Source organism: Lycium barbarum, chromosome 6 (genome assembly GCF_019175385.1).
Source record: "Lycium barbarum isolate Lr01 chromosome 6, ASM1917538v2, whole genome shotgun sequence".
Classification (NCBI taxonomy): Eukaryota; Viridiplantae; Streptophyta; class Magnoliopsida; order Solanales; family Solanaceae; genus Lycium; species Lycium barbarum.
In genome coordinates, this window is record NC_083342.1 from 133,252,881 (window position 1) to 133,272,801 (window position 19,921).

Consider the following 19,921-nt stretch of genomic DNA (forward strand, 5'->3'; position numbering starts at 1 on the left):
TTGCGCCTTGCTGGGATAAAAATAGTAAAGATGGCGGAAAAAGAAGTAGAAGACTAGAAGGGAAAAGAGGAAAAACACGAGAAAGAAGAAAAATATATTAAAAGGGGGATCGGTTATATGCTCCATGTAAGTGAAGTCATATTATAAGAGTATTTTGCAGGTAGGTGTTTGATTTAAAAATACAAAAAAACATATCTGCAAAAGAGTAAATATTAGTATTAGGATGTTTTGTGTAATAAAAATGACAAGCATAAAGGAGGCCTTTCGTGTGGCTTTTATTTCACGCAACTAACCATTTAAAGAAGTTTAGCTGAACCGTTACCATGTTGCCTAATAAAACGTACAAACCCAGAAAGTGCACCGACTCTTTAGCCCGAAATGCTATAAATCATGTGTTTTGTCACCCTTTTCCTGTCGGGGGTTGTTGTCAAGTTTCCAAAAATGCCTCTCTAACTTTGGAAAAACATAGGGGTATTTGCTACACAAAAGTATCCTTCTACATTGACGGTTGTATTGCACAAAGTTTTCCCACACATCTTTAAATTGAAGAAGTTATTAATAATGTCAAACGGAGGGAATCGTTACCGCATACGACTCCGTCGCAGAGTGCAGAGTGCAGAAATATCCTTAATCTTGCATTTAAGCTCTTTATGTCAATTACTGGTTTCCTTTCCCTTTGTGGTGAATGCTAACTAACAAATGGCATAATGTTTTACCAATTACAAATCATTAATTAGTTTCTAATAACAATATCATCTACCAGTTTTATCCCAATTTATGGGATATACTTTCCTTTTTAGCCTGTTAAAAAAAAATTGATTTACGTAATAATAATTTAATTTTAAACTTTATCTTTCACGTTTAACGAAATAATTTAACTTTAAACTTTTTTTTTTAATCTGTCCAAGATATCATTGCCACACATAAGGCAATGGCATAAAGCGTGTTGTCAGAGAAAGGAACATTTAAGGTTTGTGTCTCCTGTTTTGTTCGTTAGTTATGAAAGCAGTCTGACAAAGTTGATAGTGTATGAGAGTACCATGGGGTTCTTATTTGATGAGTTTACTCCACATGTATAAACTGAAACCGTGAACGGTTTCAAATGTTGGCTATTCTAAGAGACATATATTAATGGTAGTAGGATTTTAACGGTTTAATTCTGAGATTTATGATTTGTTTGTGTGTGAATGTTGGGTGGTAGAGTAGGGCCTGTGTAGAGAAAGTGGGGTATAGATGTAAGAAATGAGAAGTTTGAGGGGATGAACGTGGCCGTCTGCACTCTGCACACAGGACAGAAAGTTTCGCAGCGGTTTCGTTTAAGGTCTTGGTCTTTGGTAAGGTGGACTTATTGCTCCTTTGGTCAATTTTCATATTACTACACTGTTTGATGTGAAAGTATTGCTACTAGATAATTTGTCATATCTTAAGTTCATATATTTGAAATTACGGTGAATTAAAATGTTAGACGAAAAGATAAATAAAATCACATGAAAAAATTATCTCGAAAAAACTTTTTTTTTTTTTTAAACTCAAAAACCTAACATGTAAATAATTTAAGCGGCTCACCTAGCAAAAAATAGGGTAAAATACAACAAAAAGTACTATAGAGGCGATATGAATTAGTTGAGATTGATCTTTAGTCACATTAGTTTATTTACTTTAGATTCTTTTGGAGACGCCTAGCCTCGTTATAGAATTAAACATTACTAGCAAAAACTACAAATAACTTCTAGTGTTTACAGAACCCAAGATTTACATTATATTGTACTGAAATGAACTTAAATGGAGCATTATGAACAATATAAGGTTTATATATAATCGACTCAACTTCAAAACTTACTTGAAATTGAAGTGTGGTCATTAATTGTATTTGATTGTCTTAGTTACATAGTCGGATTTATTTATATGGTTTATTGTGAAAGAAGTTATCACAATAGGAATTAATGAAAAGTTAGTTTTAGATAACATGATATTTTTTTACTATGGATCATTACTTGGACAAGTAAAAGCCGACAACCAATGGTAAGAAGGCTTGCTGGGATAAAAATAGCAAAGATGGTGGGAAAAGAAGTAGAAGGGAAAGGAGGAAAAATACAAGAAAGAAGGGAAAATATTGAAAGAGGCCGAGATCAATTTTATGCTCCTTGTAAGTGAGTCATATTATAAGTGTATTTTGCGGGTAGGTGTTAGATTTTAAAATACGAAAAACATATCTGCAACAGAGTAAACATTAGTAATAGTAGTATGTTTTGTGTAATAAAAAAAGACGACATAAAGCAGGCCATTAGCGTGGCTTTTGTTTCACGCGACTAGCCATTTAAAGAAGTTTAGCTGAATCGTTACCATTTTGCCTAATAAACGTACAAACCCAGAAGTGCACCTATTCTTTACCCCGAAATACTATAAATCATGTGTTTTGTCACTCTTTTCTTGTCGGGGGGTTGTTGTCAAGTTTCCAAAAATGCTTCTCTAACTTTGGAAAAACATAGGAGTATTTGCTCCACAGAAGTATCCTTCTACATTAATATAATGGTTGTATTGCACAAAGTTTTCTCACACATCTTTAAATTGAAGAAGCTATTAAGAATGTCAAACGGAGGGAATCGTTACCGCATACGACTCTCGTAAGGTGCAGAAATATCCTTAATCTTTGCATTTAAGCTCCTTATGTCAATTACTGGTTTCCTTTCCCTTTGTGCTGAATGCTAACTAACAAATGGCATAATGTTACGATTACAAATCATTAATTAGTTTCTAATAACATATCACCTACTAGCTCTGTCTCCATTTATGTGATACACTTTTCTTTTTAGGATGTCTCAAAAAGAATGATACATTTTTTTATTTGGTAACAATTTAACTTTAAACTTTACCTTTCACGCTTAACGAAATGATTTATAACCATTAGATATCTTTGGCTTATTTAGACCATATGATTCAAAAATTTTCCTTTATTTCTTAAATTTCGTGTCCAATCAAATTATATCACATAAATTGAGATGACGGGAGTACTATGTAAAGGAAATACACGTGTATAATCATGGCAATATATGATGGAATGCAGAAATTTTGACTTTTATTCGGACTCGATGGACCTCCACATCCCAAAAGCTACAGAGAAAAAAACAAAAAGACTAGGGGACCAGGCTATTCCTTTACCCAATGCCTCCCAAATTTTACGTGCCACCACACATAAGGCAATGGTATAAAGCGTGTTGTCAGAGAAAGGAACATTTAAGGTTTGTGTGTCCTGTTTTATTCGTTGGTTATGAAAGCAGTTTGATAAAGTTGATAGCGTATGAGAGTACCATGGGGTTCTTATTTGATGAGTTTACTCCACATGTATAAACTTAAACCGTGAACGGTTTCAAATGTTTGCTATTCTAAGAGACATATTAATGGTACAGCGGAACATGGTGCTATTGTTAGCGTGTAAGACTCAATTGCGAAGTCATTCTAAGCAAACGTTGGCGTGCCACGTATTTAAGCTTTATATGTGATTGCTTCGACAACTTAATGAGAGAAAGTTAGTGCTATGCTTGGACAAAAGTTGGTCATAATGGTATAACTAATTCATTAATTAAGTCTATTAAAAAAACTCTATCAGACTAGACAAACAAACAGTGGTCACTCGGAACATAGATGAGTAACTTATCGTTGATCTCCACTTAGCCCACCAGTCAGCTGCTCCCAGAACTTCAATCCCCAAATAAGCCCATGCTAAAAGATTCTATTGAAAGTTCCGAGTTTATAATATGACCACGTGGGAAACAATCTGCCAGTTGTTAGATAAAGACAGCTAAATACTTTTTTGAGAAGCTTAAAGCTAAAAAAAATCTAAAAATTCATCTCAATTTTACAATTTCTCTGAACTCTTCACAAATGATCAACGATAATTCTGAAAGTAACTATTAAGTCTATAAGGCTCATTTACCACCGAATGCCATGCTATATTGGAGTACTACAAACACTGCTTCGGAAAGAGTAAGAACACAACTAGAATATGCTTAACGGAAAAATTTCATTGTGGACCACAGTTTTTCCAACTGATTATAACTTCTCTATTTTTAAACATTGAATGTAAGATTACATGAGCTAAAAGGTCAAGCTTTGGTACAAATAACAAAAATGTGACAACAGAAAAGTCACAAAGCCCCTTACTTCACAAAGCCCCTTACTTTGAACAAACTGCCAAGAGGAACTCCAGGAAAAAGGCACAAGGTACAGAACATACCTTGCAATCAAGAAAGAAAGAATCGACCATCTTCGAACACTCCAACATATCAAATTGGTAAACAAAAAGATTTTGTAAAAAAATAAAAAAGGAAAACAACTGGATGTAGAAATTTTCACTAGTTAAGCTCCAGAGTGGGAGACAGGAGTAGTCACGAAATGTCCATCCTTGTATTCATGAGCATACTGCTGTGGCAAAGCATGCTCACCCTGCAACAATGTGCATACATTAAAGTTTTAACTAGTTTCATCCAAAACATGAATCTGATTCTTGAAGTTCACCCTTTTGATTCATAAGATACAGTCTAATCTCTATTTAAAGAAGAGAAAGAGGCACCGAAAACCATGATCATTTTCCCAGGTCGAAAAGCTAGTCTTGCTTGCTTAGGTGAAATGCATTAGGATAAAGCACCAAGCAAAATAAAGAAAAGGAAAATGCGACAAGAATGCATGATCCCTTTTAACCCTGTAGCTTAGCTTTACCATGCCATTGTAGATGGTCTAGTTTCTCTAGGAAACAATGCTCAAAACAGAACATAATTAGCAGAGATAACAATCCCCAACACTATACCTACACATGTAACCATTTCTTACAAAATACAAATTCAATTTCATACGCAGACATGTAAGGAGTATTGGCGACATCTGACTTAATGCAAAGCTTCAGCCACAATACCAATTAAAATGAAACTGAGAGAGAGAGAAGACAACATTACCCAATCATCATCAGGCCCTGCACCAGGAACCAAAACATTGATTTCACTTGACTTAGCTGTGGTAATAGAACCGTTCAAAGAATCTTTGCTCAAGTATAACTGGCAGCCATTTGTATTGTCCACTGAAATTGTAGGAGCCGAGCCCTAGTAGCCCACATTAAAGGAGATTGACATAAGTTCCATGAAATCATAATCATATAATTGTTAATACTCAAATTTTATTAAACTTCACTTTTGTAGACCATTGTGTTTTAACCTCTGAACCATAAATTTTGATACCTGACATTGCACCTCTACACCGTTGCAATTGACAACCTCACAAGCTGCGACAACACCCTGTTCACCAAATTTAGATGATCAGGTAAGCCAATTAGTGGAGGATACAGCATATTTAATAAACTTTTCTTAAAGTTCATCACTGACCGCGAATACAACTCCCATCTTAGTGCATTTGTCAATTGTGATGTTGTTGACTTTTCCTGTGTGACACCAGTATATCAGTAGAAGTGCAACATAAGCCCACCTCGTTATTGTCCAGTTTATGCTACTTCACTAATAGAGAAGAATTAAGTTACCTTTGATCTGCAGAACTGAACCTTTGCACCCATAGACATATACTGATTGCTTTGTATCACAATCATCAATAACTAAGTTCTTTGCTCCCACTTGATTCTCAACCACCCATCTGCCAACAACATGACAGCAAAGTTAGAAATGATCTAGCAAACTGCACATAGAGATAGATTGAAGCCTATTCTTTACTCACTTACGGCCCATCTGAAGCTCCAATTTTGGAGGTCCAGTTTTAGAGACAGAGGGTGAGCTCACACGGGCTTCCTTTTCACCAGCATTAACAATGCCGGATCTGTCGGCACGGTTCTTTGTCTTCATGTCATCTGTTACCTTTCTCAGTCCTAGAAGGAAACATTCAAATAAGGGTAAACTTCTATCTATATATACATGAGGGTGGGAAGGGAAAATTACCAGAAGTCACTGGCTTTCCCGAATTAATTTCGTCAAAGACAGCAGACATCCCTTGCTTGGGGCGTGATGATGAAGCCTGAGGAGATTCAGAGCTGAAGAGAGAAGCCGGAGGAGGAGCCGGAGGAGCAGGAGCACTTGGTGAAGGAGCTTTCGACGGTGCAGATACAGCAGTTTTCCCTGTAGCACTCCATACAGGACCTAATGGATAGTGACTCTTAACATAATCTCTCAATCCAGGGAGATAAAGTTCTTTCAAAGCCTTTGCCCATTCAACATGGTTTGGGTCCTTGCTTTTGAACTCCACAAGAATCTAAAATACATTGCAAATAATTTACAGAAGTTGGAAGATAGGACGTCGAAACTTCTAGGAGGTGATACAAACCAAACAGTGCACAAATTCAGAAAACCAAAAAGTGTTTACTATAGCAAAATTGATAAAGTGCAGCTTGAATATTATAGTTTTCCTTTTAGTATTTTTGGTAGTTTTTTGTGTTCTAAATGTGGGAGCAACCATTGCCAATAATTGTAAGCTATCTGTCCTCGTCACCACCATGAAACTTTTATGCAATATGCATCTTTTCAGATAACTTTCTATTATTCTCCTCCAGAAAATATGGAAGTTGCATTTACATAGGTCCAATCATTCAGATGGGAAATTATTAACTGTATCCTTTTCATTCAAGTATAGCATCAATAATAGTAAGTCCTCAGCCCTCTTCACCACCAAGAAAAGTCTATGAAATACGAGGGCACCTCCATATCTTCCTTCTATTCTCCTCCAGACAATGTGGAAGTTCCATCTATGTGTGTCCCTTCATTCAGATGGGAAACAATAACTGTACTCTTTTCTTTCAAGCACATGTTCCAAGATGCAACCTCCAACATACTGGGGAAGGACAAGAAAAAAGGTGGTGCGACAAAAAAATGCATTCACTACTTTGCATGAAAATGGTTCTATCACTTAAAAGGAGAAGAAAGGGAAGCAATTGAAAAACCACCATATCGTGCCAGAGAATTAGGGGATAACAAAACTACAGTCCCTTTTTCACCTAATTTTGTCCAGGCTCTGTAAACATATCTTAAAGATTCCTTCAACCGAGAGAGAGCAATTGGGAGGAGAATCTGAACTGCTAGAAAAGGCCTAATTACCTTGTTACTATAAAATTCAGCCATCTGCCAACTTTCTTCCACGTATGCAATAGGCATGCTCATGCCTAGAAAATAAAAATGAGAAGTTCAGCAGTTGCCCTCTGACTTAGAATGTGTAAAGATAAGAAAAATGTCTAACCGCAGTCTTTTCCAGTGTAGGCAATCCACGCTAGAGCCGATAGACTATCAGCAGCAGACTTCAGGTGGTTGAAGAAATCAGATCGGCGTCCTTCCGTCATTTTTGTAGCTTTCACGATCACATCATTCAATGGTTTGAGAAATTCAGCCAAACCTGAGTTGTCTGGTTTCTACACAATCGAGATAAAAATTGAACCAGTATACAAATAAAAGCATCTTCGACAAAGAAAATACTTTTGTGCACTATTAGACGGTACCTTCCTGTATTTTCACTAATTAACACACATAAACTTCAAACATTTCAAGCAAAACGTAAGAAATACACTTCTGACTTGCTATGATGCAATACAAATTGACAAAGCCTACACCTGTTTCTCGAAATACAGAGTTCAATTAAAAGACTGGGATAGCACATCACTTTTTCAGCTAGCAAAAGATAACAAACAAGCAGTTTCATTTCAAATTCTTCTATCTACACACGGTTCAAGCAACAGTTCTTGTACTCCAAATTAGACTAATGAAAGAGATTATTCCTTGAGCTCAAACGATATGGAACAGATACTCCAATGAAAACCAAAAAACATACATATTGCATAATATAAGTCCTTGCAATTTCACTATTGTATGCACATTGTCAAACAAAACTTACATCCGAATTCTATACTTGACTCGACATGGAGCTTAAGAGAAAGCAAGACTTTTGAAATTTGTCTATCTTAAATATGACATAACATTTGTGTAACTATAAGACTTTTGAACCTTATTATCTTAAACATAAACATGACATGACATGTGTAGTTATAAAAGCTATCATTCAGGATAGATATAATGGTCAAAAACACACCTATACTATCATTTCTTTTGCGAGTTTCCTGGCTGAACTATCACGAGTTGTGTTTTCTATCTGAACTATCACCAACTATTTATCAAAACACACCTCGACTAGTATGTGATGGTGTGTGGTGTATACTCTCTCTCTTTTTTTTTTTGTTTACAAATGGTGCCAGATGGATGTTGAACACATACTAAAGAGGTGAATAATACAGTATAATGAGCTGATCAGATAATTGACCCAACCTTAGTCTCCTTGATTTTAATCAAAAGTTCTCTCTGAGCAGAGAAAGCTTCCTCGACAATCTTAGTAATATCTAGAACTTGTCCTCCGATCTTCTCTGCAGAACTCAAAACCTTTCCGAGGAATTGCGACCGTAGATCGTCAAATGCAATAATCGACGGATCTAAAACCGCCACGTCATCGCCTGTTACGGCGGAACCACCGGAACGGAAGCCGGGGGATGATAGTGCCTCTAGCCGCGTCACAGCCGATTCCAATCGCTGTATCAACTTCTCTTCCATTGGCATTGCGAAGCTTCTAGAAGTTTCTCGATCTAGAAGTGAAGTTTGATGCTACAGATCTGGTGATTGTTTGATGTTGAAGAAAGTGTTTATATCTGTGAGAAATCTGTATTTATATGTTTCTTAAAGGTTGAAAATCTGAAATGCTGAAAGGAGAAGAATGCACGTTCGAATATGGAATTAAAGGGCATACACGTGTCGGATAAGTAGAAACTTATGGCTTTTTCTGCGTTGTAATACATCTGTAAGCAAATTTCTAAAGCAATGTTCGAGTTATTACAAGGAAGAAAGCCTTTTAAACTCTACTTACTTTTATTATATTATAGCAATGAAATTTAGAAAAATACTGACTTAATCCAAGTTCTCGTTTTGCAGGTAAAAGTTGACAGAAATTATTTATTATGGCGAGATTCAAAAATTTGTAGAGTTAAAAGTGTAAAATTTGAATTCACTTTTATTTAGACAAAAAGATGTACCTCATACAACTACTATCAATTGCGAAACACATAATAAAAGTTGACACACAGTAATAGGTTCATGGGGAATGCTGAAACAAGGTCGACATACAAGGGCACAAACTCATGGAAAAAATTACCACAAATTTCCGCCTTAAGTTCTTGTCCTAGTAATAACGGAGTCAGACATAACTCATCAATCGATTTAAATGTCCTCTTTAATCCCTCTATGCAATTCTAATTAAATTATGGATTGTTAAAATGTACGTTTAGACTAAGGGAGTATATTATTTTACACTACTATACTTAGGGATGGGCTTTGGGTACTTCCAAGTCATAATGAGTTGAGATTTATTTAGGGCCTCTTTGGAAAGCCACTCAGGTAATTGAAATTGGGTGTAAATGAGAGTAATTACACAGTTTAGTCTGTTCGGTTAATCAAGTAATTACACAGTTATGTAGGAATTGAGTGTAATTGAGAGGGTATAATTACACTCTCTAATTCTCAAGGGGGACTGAGAATTAGGTGTAATTACACCCTGTAATTCCTGGGTTACTTTTTAGTTTCTTTCTTTTTTGTTTTATTTTAATTTCTTTTCCTTTTTAATTTATTTTTTATTCTATTATTTTAAATTGTTTTTTATTTCTACTTTTTAATTATTTTTATTTTTAAAAAAATATTTTTTATATTATTTATCTTTCATTTCCTTTCTTCTCAATCCCAACCTTTCCTTCTTGTGGTTTCATGTAACTACTCGTTTTTTTATTTTATTAATTTAGCATAGCCGTGCTATTATTCTAATTTTTGAAACTATGCCTCTTAATATTAGAAAGAATGAGTCATTAGCAAACTTGGCATATAATGAGTATAGTTATTAAAGTAGAAGTTCGTTTCGAATGAGGTTATAGACTTTATTCCTTTCTTTTGAATTATATTTACTTAAGTCACGTTGGAACTTACTTATGTAATGTTAGAATTTGAGATAAGAGTATTATGTTAAACTTTTTCTTTTGGATTTTGAATTTAGGTTATATTTTCGATTTTAATTTATTTGCTTTAGTACTATTGACTTGTTATTTCACATTGCATGTTGTTTATTTTTCACTTAGAGTTGATAAATTTTTTTGTCAAACATTTGAATAATGTTATGGCATTATATTTATAAATATTTTTTTCCTGTCAAACATCTCATCCATGATGTTCTCACAAAAAAAGTCTGCTTTTAAGTTTCATAATTATTTAAATTAAAATATTATTAATTTAAAAATTATATATCAAATATTTTTTACAATATTAGTTACAAATATATGATTATTAATTAATATATTTTCAAGAAATAATGTATTATTAAATAACTAATTTAATATCATTTATAAAGGCACGTATTTTTTAATATTAATTTTAAATTTTTGATAATTAAATTTTATTTTTAAATTAAACAAACTGTGTAATTACACTTTGTGCAACCAAACAACATGCTTGTAATTACATTGTAATTACATTATGACAAACAAACAAGTCATTGCAATTACAATACTGTCTAATTACTACCCTAGTAATTACACCAATTCCAATTACCAGGTGGCTTTCCAAACAGACCCTTAGCTCGTTTGGTTGGAAACAGTTTATCTCGGGATAACTAATCCTCGGATAAGTTATCCCGGGATTAGTTATTCCACCCTCAAGGTGGGATAAAAAAACACTCTAATCCCAGGATAACTAATCTCGGGATTAGTTATCCCGAGTTTTTTTTCCAACCAAACGTGGGATAAGGCGGTACTAATTTTCATCCCAGGACTATTTTTCTCTATCCATCATACCAAACGAGCCCTAATTTCATTCTTCTAGCCTCTAACATGTCTTCTTCTCTGTAATAAAAATAAAAATAAAAAGTACATCTTCAATTCTTCATGACAGACATCTTCCTTGGTATTTTCTAATCGGAATTGATGTCCTCACAGGGACAATCTTCCTTAGTATTAGATGTAACAGTCTAAGGGACGTTTGGTATGATGGATAGGGAAGAATAATCTTAGGATAAAAATTTAGTATCACTATATTTCTTGTTTGGTTACTGATCGTGGGATAACTTATCCCAGGATTAAAAATAGTACTCGGATAAGTTATCCCTGACAGAGGGTGGAATAACAGTCCCAGGATAACTTATTCTGGGATAAAACAATGAAAATGACAAGAATAACCCTGAAGTCTCTCAAACTCTCTTTCTACTACATAAGGTGGGGGTATTTATGTAATTTTTTAAAAATTATGCAATGCATGTCACCTTTAAAACAACAAACCAAACAACCAATCTATATATATTATAAAGCTAGGCATAGACAAGGTGATGTGGCACCTCTCTATGACCACCATTCATATTTATTTATTTTCTCATTTTTTTGACATTTTTCCTATTTATATGATATATTAAAAATAGGAAATTAATTTCTTAATTAATTACATTCTATTAATTACTCTTCTTTTTTTTCAGTTTACAAAGTCCAAAAGTCACTGCCATTACTTTTGCAATTAGTGATAGTCACTGCTACTATTAATTTTGCAATTACTGATCAATTATGCACTAAAATAAAACTTCATAAAACGTTGAAATATGACCTAAGAATATGAGCACAATCAGCAACACTAAGAATGTCCCTCTCTTTTCTTTCTGCAGAGATAATTTTCAGTTCATTGTTGTTTGAATTTTAACGTGCACAATCTTGAGATTTTGTATATTTTCTAGGAGGTTTTTGTTTTTCTTTTGATGTCTAATAATGGTGGTTAAATAATTTATTCATGTAATATGTTCAAATGGTCTGGAGAATAACAAAATTATTGCTTATACTTTAGCTAATTTCAAAAAAATTTAACTTCGTAAAATCGGCCTCTCTCATTTCTATCTTCGCATAAATGGGTGAAAGGATGCAACAACCACAATTCACATCAATAATCATGTCCAGGTTCGTTTTCTACATCATAATGCTCATATGTATATTTTTCAATAAAATAATATATATGATATCGATTTTGGAGTTGATTCTCAAATGAGTTCTAGCATATTATACATTGAATTAACTTGCTTTACTAACCATGAGAGGTTAATTTGGTATCAACTAAAATGGGGTTTTGCTTTTCTGTTTTTGTTTATCGTCATTGATTGTGATTTGAATCCGACTACAGTTTTTTTTGTAAGTATTTTTTTGCCAGCTTGATTAGGTCCCGAATATGTATTTCAATATCTTTTTCTACCTCTTCATGTTCTTTACATTATTCTATGGATTATCGTATCTTTCTTTTTCCTTTTCTCCTATAATTGTTTAGTATATGTTGATACTATTGTAATGCGTAGTTGTTTATATCGATGGGTTGGTTCTTTTCAAATTCATATCAGTTTATCCTTTAAATAGTTCATTTATTTTCATATCCTCCTTTGTTAGGTATATATTATACTGGATTGATTCGAGAACTGTCGAAAAAGACAAGAAAATAATATTTGGGGACGCGGTTCATTAGTTTCTTTTTAATTTTATTTCCTTGAAGTATTGCATATATATATATATATATATATATTAGGAAGAAATAATGAAAGAAGGGAGGATCTTCAATGAGATTAAAACCCTATTGAGGCAGGTGAAATTGTAAGTTGCAAAGGTACAAATTCACTATTCCGCCCTTTCTGTCTTCCTCATCAATTGCAAAGTGCATCGGGCAAACTGCCAAAAAATCTATGGTCACCTTAATAAAAGGGTGTTTGAGATGGCTTATTTCAAGTGTTTTTTTTGGCTTGAAGCTTTTTTCTAAATACTTTTTATGGTGTTTTATTTTTCCATTTAGCTTCTTTTAGGGATTTATTCATTAATTTTAAGGTTCACATTCGAAATCTTTAATTTATTATGAAAGAACTATCTCATCACATACTTCAATAATGATTTTTGCTTACAAAGTACGAATATATAACATTTGCAGTTAACTTAGAATCACCTTTGTTATTTTTTGTCTTATACCAAACTACCATTATATATTTGTAGTTCTTTCTTCTTTTGATAAGTATAGTATTTATAATTTTTATGTATGTTATTGGTTTCATATATTTCGAAACATTTATTGCGTGAAGAAAAAGAAAGAAATATACATATTCTCTTCATGCCCTTTTATTTTTTAAAATATATTTAACATTGTTGATTGTTATAACTCTAGAGTTATTTGTGGACAATCATATAACTTATTGAGGAGTATATACTATTCTTGAATTTTTTTAGTAAGCTTTAATTAGGAGAAACAAATAAATAATTATTTTCACTTTAATTTGTTATTTCAGATACACGTACAATAAACTCATTAAATTTTATAGACATTCGAATATCCAATCATTTAGAGATTTTTAAAATGGTTGGAGAGTTTGAGATGTGGATAATTTTCACTTTCTTATACTTTTATTCTTGCACCTTCTAAGAACATACATAGTTTTAATGTTGATGCAAGTTTTTTTTTTTTTTTGTTTTACAAACTCTCTCCCCACCAAAATCATTTAGTAAAGAACAAAAAAGAGAAAATGTTAACATTGAAATTACGATAAAATTTGTAGATACTATCTTCATTTTTAGAGGCTTTATTCTTTTCAAAGAAGAATTAATTCAGGATTATTGCAACATCAATTTTAGTATTCTTCCAAGTAAAAGTTTCATTAAAAAAAAATGCAAATAAAATACACATTTGTTACACATAACCTAAGTAAGACGAGTTTTTATATAACCGCGCGATGCGCGAATTTATTTACTAGTAAGAAATAATACTAGGATAACTTATCTCAACATAACTAATCCCAGTATAATTAATCTCAACATAACTTATTCCATCATAACTTCTCTTCAAACCAAACGACATGGTTTAGTACTTAAAGGTCCCTTCATTTGTGGGGTTAATTTCATGAATAACTTTGTGGTTATAAAATACTCCCTCCGAATTCAAAAGAGTGTTCACTTAGCCTTTTTTTCTTGAGTCAAAAGGATTGTCACTTATCAAATCAAGAAAGAATTAACCTTATTTTTTCAGATTTGCCCATATTAAGTGATATATGATCAAATCTCAATACCTATTTAATTAGAAACAGTTTAATCAAATTACCTCTTTTTATCTAGGAGTTAGTATTTTCTTAAGGGTTGTGCAAATGCCTAAATGGACACTCTTTTTTATTCAGATGGAGTAGTGTTTACTGACCTACTACGACACACGTAGACAAAATTGAGTAAAAATTAATCTAATAACTTTAAAGCAACAAAGTAAAATTTAAATGACCATCCGTAAAATTATCCCATCAGAGTGAGCTTGTAAATAATGAAACCAAAAGCACCCCCATTTGGGAGATTCGAAGAAAGAATTTCAATGAAGGTCAAATGTAAAGCCTCACACAAAAATTGAATGTGTATAAAATTATGGACCCAAAGGTTACTCATTTCGTTCTCGTGAGTGAGGAATTTAACACCAGGGAGCCTTTACTTGAATTTCCCAATTCATGACTACATTCATTACGACAACAAGAAAGTGATGTAGCTACTCTACACAAGCACCCATCAAGTTAATCATAGAATGATAGAAATTATCTAGTTGTACCGAACAGACATGAAACACAGGCTAAATTAAGTTGGACAACCTTTTCTTAAACAGTCTGCTGTCCTGCACTTCTTAAGTAAAATAGTTTGTAAATACTAAGATAATGCAAATGTTTTTTCCGAGTATAAGAACATTCTGTAGTGTAACTATGTTTATATACAAAATTGACCAAAATAGAGCCTACATTGGCAATAAGCACAGCTCGAGATGCAAAATTAATACTGTAGGAAACAACAGACTTGGACTGAGCAGAAATGATTCAAAAGAATATACATACTAAAATACCCTGTATAATTCTTCATCCCAAATAAAGGGTAATCATCTCCCTCTAGGTTTCTGTTCATCATCACCCGCCCCGTCCTTAGCAACTACTTGAACTCTATTAGTACGGGCTGAACGTGGAGGTAAAGGATCGGCTTCCTGGACTGGTCGAGGTTCCTGCAAAAAAGAAATCAATTAAAAAAACAAATTACAAAGGAAAAAGAGTTCACTACACCAGAGAAACATGGTAAACGTAAATCAATTAAATAAGGAGCTAGCTAATTCTTTCTCTTCCTCCAACCCTCACCACCCCAGCAAAAACAAGTCAAAACCAAGATACTAAGAAATTGAACCTGACTTTCCTTCTTAGTGAAGGAGAGGAAAAAAAGAGCTATAGCGAGACAGAGTCCTAATATATCTCTAATCCATTACCGGTATTGTAAATTTCTATGATGTATTTGATGTAAAGAGAAAACCTGGTCCATACCAGAGAAACATGAAACATCATTCACCAAGTGCATATACATAAACTATTGTCTGGTGCTCTAGTAATGTTTCAAGATTCAGCAATGAATTTGCTATCGTTGTTGTTGATACTGGGCCATACTAACTTAAGTAAAGTGAACATACTGATGAGTAGTTGCACCCACCACTCTAATTCTAACCGACTGGGAAAAGGACAGAAGGGATACCACCTAACCAAACTGATTTTAAGGGTTACTCTACTTCAGTGATAGCAAGCAGTACAAGGGAAGAAAGCCAATTTCAGCAATTGGAAGGTCTTGATGAATAAGTTGTAATGCAGTTTTTATCATGTGCTACAGTTCACAAACAGTTACATGACCTATATTATGCTTTGAGAAGAGCTAATAGAAACAACTAACTGATACAAGTGAATGATCATGTTCTTTTTGATAACCGAGTAATTCGAGGGCCAGTGGCAAGCGAATGAGCATTATATGTCAACCAAAATCAATGTTCAATTTTTAATATAGTAGAGACTTATAATTAAAACCATAAATAGAGCAAACATTTTTCAGTCTATCAAAGACCGCTATGTGAGGTGGCTTACTGAACGGAAAGGAAATTCATCAGCCTCTAGCATATGTACTATTTGTCCCATCTTTGGCCGCTTGTTGGCATCCATATCTATGCAGCGAAGGCAGATCAACAAAACCCGCTTTAGGGATCTGGGAGGAGGATGGACTTCAATCAATGGGTCGACCAATTCTTCACCACGCCGATTTGCTACCATTCCTTTAAACCATTCGACCAAGTTCATCTGCAATTTTTTTATAATGATGTCAAGATAATGCCAAAAGATCTTTCAGAACCTAGCTGATTCAATCCCACATGAGGAGGTCCTTTCTGTTCTTATCTTCTTGTAACTTCTTTTGTTATTTGTTTTTTTATATCTTTTCTGGCGGTGGGAGCAGAAATGACAAGGGAAAACTTGTTCTTACCTCTCCAGGGGCTCTTGAATAGTCAACAGGACTTCTTCCTGTAATTATCTCCATGAGCATAACACCAAAACTATACACGTCGCTCCCCTCATTAAGCATACCAGTACTGGCATAGTCAGGAGAAACATATCTGTGGCAATAATCATCATCAATAATTAGCGCAAAGCATCTACTTAGTATTAGTTTATAAAAGTTTGGAAAGATTAAAAAAAGGACACACCCAAAAGTCCCCATAACACGGGTAGTGACATAGCTTTTCTCAGATCCAAGCAGCTTGGCAAGTCCAAAATCTGATACTTTTGGATTCCACTTCCTATCCAACAGAATATTACTTGATTTAACATCACGATGCACAACTTTGGGTTCCAAACCTTCGTGCAAATAGGCAAGTCTGTCACCAAAAAAAAATAAATGAAAATTTAATGATATTGAATGAGATAGGAAAAATAAAGCAGGCCATGTGAATGCAATAAAGATATGTATCTCTTTCTTCTTTTGCACACAAAAAAATATGCAGCCCGTAGATTTCAAGATCAGGGTTGATTGTCCAATAGCAAATTGTCGAGGCGTGAATATGTGCACTTAAACTGCTATTTAGTCACACATATCATATCTTACACACAAATATTGTAAAGGATATGTATGAAGGTATTGTTAGGAGATACAAAGCTTCCTATAACCATGGGTTTACACTAGCGAACAGCATTGGAATGAACATGCTTTAGGTCAATAGCAATTTCAGTTCATGACAAGGATTAAGATATATATTATGTAATTAAAACAAAATGTAGAAGTCTTACCCTCGAGCAGTTCCAATCGCAATTTTCATCCTAATCTCCCAGGTTAGAGGACTCACAGGCCCTACATCACCGTGCAGCCATTGCTCCAAATTGCCATTGTCAATGTACTCATAAATTAGTATCCTGGATAGGCAGTAAACAATTTAGCAGTTACATTTGAAGACAAGAGACATGTATATTACGCACGTTTGTGAACATTAACTGTAATGAATTACCTATGAGCACCTTCTGAGCAATAACCAAGAAGACCCGCAAGGTTTTTGTGTCTCACTTTGCCAATGGCCTCAACTTCCACCTTGAACTCCTTCTCTGCCTGACCCCTATAGACAATCAAGTCACAAAGAATTAACAATTAATGGTCCAAAGTAGAAACTTTTAGGGAGGAAAATTCATAAAATAGGTATTTAAAAATAACCTTGAACACCTCATCCACATATGCAAAGAAACAGAACTAATAACTGCAACATCTGTACAATTTGGTTCTAATTTTCATTCGGTATTTAGCTAATGAAGTAATTTCATTATAGTTTCTTCTGTAACACAATAACTTTGATCATAACCCAGTTGCACTGTTGCCAACCATCATTACGGCTAACAAAGGTTGGCGTAAATGGAAGTAAAATTATTCCTTAGCAAAATAAGCAATCATATGTCAAGATTTTAGCAAAGAAAATAATTCGGGCTGGTACAGTACATCAGAATGATAATAAGAAAAAGAAAAAAAAGGAAAAAATAAAAGAGAGAAATAGTTTTAAAGGATAAAAAAAGAACAAAAAAGGGATGAGGAAAAAGTAAAAGAGAGGATAAAAAAGAACAAAAAGGGACAAAAGTACTAACGTTTACTTTCTTTTCCTCTGGAGTAACAAATATTGTACTTTGACCCACAAAAGATAAAAATAATCACAAAAATCCAGATCTAAGAAGATTGGATTCTCTTTCCAAGGAAAAAAAAACTAGATGTAGACGCTACACCAGCTGTGAACTCAAACAAACAACCAGAACACTTCAAAGGGAAGAGAAGATAAAAATGGAAAAAGAGCATAAATTTTAAAAATACTCCATTTACTTTTCGATTTTCGAAATATAATTAAATTTTGAAGCTAAATTAAGTTAAACTAACTTAATATATATTTGAAAACTAAAAAATATTTCAAATTGCAATTTTTTTCATGTAGTTTGAATCTTGGAAAATAAAAAAACAAATTCAAACATAAGAAAATGGATTTTTAGACACTTATTTTTAAATAAAATCATGCAAAAACATGAAGAATTAAAATAACACCCACTTGTTATTTAGAAGCTTCTTGACAGCTACGACTGAACTATCTTGCAATACTCCACGAAATACGACACCGTATCCACCTTCTCCGATCACATTCTCAGCACGAAATCCATTAGTCGCAATCTCAAGTTCTTTCAAACTATACCAACGACCCCACCCAATATTATTCGACTCATTAGAACCAGAGATCACCGATGATGACGTGTCACTTCGACTAGTACTCGATTCATTACTACCTGAACTTCCTTTTACACCCTCAGACTCAATCTCCATTACTTCTTGATCAGTTGCTTTCGGTAGTATCGCAATTGTCTCATCCTCTTTTTTCGCTTTATTGAGATTGGTTGTTGTTTTGTTTTCGCGAATCACATCAGATACTAAAGGTAACAACGTGTTACTCTTCTTACTTATGGTACGACGTTGTTTTGAGGTTCGATTTAATCGGAGAAATATAAAGATGAGGAAAAGTATGATAACCATAATGATAATGGTGGCGGCGATCACGATATAGAGTTGAAGACCTAGAATGGGTGTTTTTGAAGTAAAAAAATTGCCGGAAAACGCCATTATTACCGGCAACAATGAAGTAAGATGAGATTAATGAGGTGACTAATATGGGGTTGGCATTATAGAGAGAGAAAGAGAAGAAATGAGAGGTTTTTGGCTATAGGTAGAAGGGGTTTGAGCAACGTTATACAGTGAAGTTTTTTGTTTGTTAAGGAAATGCCATTTGTGTAGAGAGTGGGGACTAAAGAGAAAGGGAAATAGAGACCGTTTGAGCAGATGAAATGACGTTGTCGTCCTTTATGATAATTACTTTTGAATTTTTTGATCAGCCTATATTATTATTATCCATTTCACTGATTACATAAATGGGGCCTAGGAATTGATCTTTCTCATAATGTCAAAAGTTTGAGAGCTGATCATGTTGTACTTTTTTGGATTTCATTCCCTTCAACTAAAGAATTGTTACACGTATTATCAAAAAATAAATAAAAAACTGACACGTTAATGTAAGAATTCATGTTTTGTGTAATGACACTGAAAAGAACTGGAATACTTCAGATTAAATTGATTTAGCAAACAATATAGCTCTTCATATCATAAGGTAATATAATCAGTCAAGTTTTATAGATGGTGAAAATAATTATGTTGTTAGTATATGTAACTTGAGTCATTTTAATACAATTTACTATATCGTAACAGGTTGTCTTCCTTGTTTTTAGAATTACCTTACTAATGCCACTTATTATAAATAGTGATATAAGTATAATTATCTTTCGGATGATCTAATGGTATAAAATTCTTTTATGGTTTAGTTTGACAGTAGATATAGATTTTTTACATTTTTGAGGTCTCAATATGTTTGACTTAGGAATTTAAGTTTTATGTAGGCTTAAACTAAGAAGCTAATTGTTTGAATGGTTTTATTTAATACTTCCTCCTTTTCAAGTTGTTTGGCTTAATTCGGAA

At 33.6% G+C, this 19,921-nt stretch overlaps 2 protein-coding genes across 2 annotated transcripts; both read right to left on the reverse strand.

The window, feature by feature from the left end:
* Nucleotides 1–4,004: 4,004 nt before the first annotated feature.
* On the reverse strand, nt 4,005–8,817 carry LOC132599165 (cyclase-associated protein 1). Its single transcript, XM_060312414.1, has 10 exons — nt 8,298–8,817; nt 7,222–7,390; nt 7,083–7,147; nt 5,934–6,243; nt 5,716–5,863; nt 5,525–5,634; nt 5,373–5,428; nt 5,229–5,285; nt 4,950–5,093; nt 4,005–4,443 (listed from the first exon to the last, which is right to left on the reverse strand). Exons 1-10 carry the CDS (start codon nt 8,580–8,582, stop codon nt 4,357–4,359), a joined length of 1,431 nt encoding a protein of 476 aa, XP_060168397.1. The 5' UTR covers nt 8,583–8,817; the 3' UTR covers nt 4,005–4,356.
* A 5,843-nt stretch (nt 8,818–14,660) lies between these two features.
* Nucleotides 14,661–19,186, reverse strand: LOC132599168 (probable receptor-like serine/threonine-protein kinase At4g34500). Its single transcript, XM_060312416.1, has 7 exons — nt 18,453–19,186; nt 17,382–17,486; nt 17,167–17,289; nt 16,587–16,757; nt 16,367–16,496; nt 15,976–16,185; nt 14,661–15,080 (listed from the first exon to the last, which is right to left on the reverse strand). Exons 1-7 carry the CDS (start codon nt 19,013–19,015, stop codon nt 14,961–14,963), a joined length of 1,422 nt encoding a protein of 473 aa, XP_060168399.1. The 5' UTR covers nt 19,016–19,186; the 3' UTR covers nt 14,661–14,960.
* Between the last annotated feature and the right edge of the window lie 735 nt (nt 19,187–19,921).

What these genes read in the sequence shown, in the direction of transcription:
- LOC132599165 (XM_060312414.1), bottom strand. Translation starts at nt 8,582, where the DNA reads ATGCCAATGGAAGAGAAGTTGATACAGCGATTGGAATCGGCTGTGACG. An exon ending in TTAAAATCAAGGAGACTAAG is followed by an intron (nt 7,391 to 8,297) that starts GTTGGGTCAATT and finishes TCGATTGTGTAG; the next exon opens with AAACCAGACAACTCAGGTTT. An exon ending in GGGAAAGCCAGTGACTTCTG is followed by an intron (nt 5,864 to 5,933) that starts GTAATTTTCCCT and finishes GTTTCCTTCTAG; the next exon opens with GACTGAGAAAGGTAACAGAT.
- LOC132599168 (XM_060312416.1), bottom strand. Translation starts at nt 19,015, where the DNA reads ATGGCGTTTTCCGGCAATTTTTTTACTTCAAAAACACCCATTCTAGGT. An exon ending in GCGATTGGAACTGCTCGAGG is followed by an intron (nt 16,758 to 17,166) that starts GTAAGACTTCTA and finishes TTTTGGTGACAG; the next exon opens with ACTTGCCTATTTGCACGAAG. An exon ending in ATGAATTTCCTTTCCGTTCA is followed by an intron (nt 15,081 to 15,975) that starts GTAAGCCACCTC and finishes TCTTTTTTGCAG; the next exon opens with GAACCTCGACCAGTCCAGGA.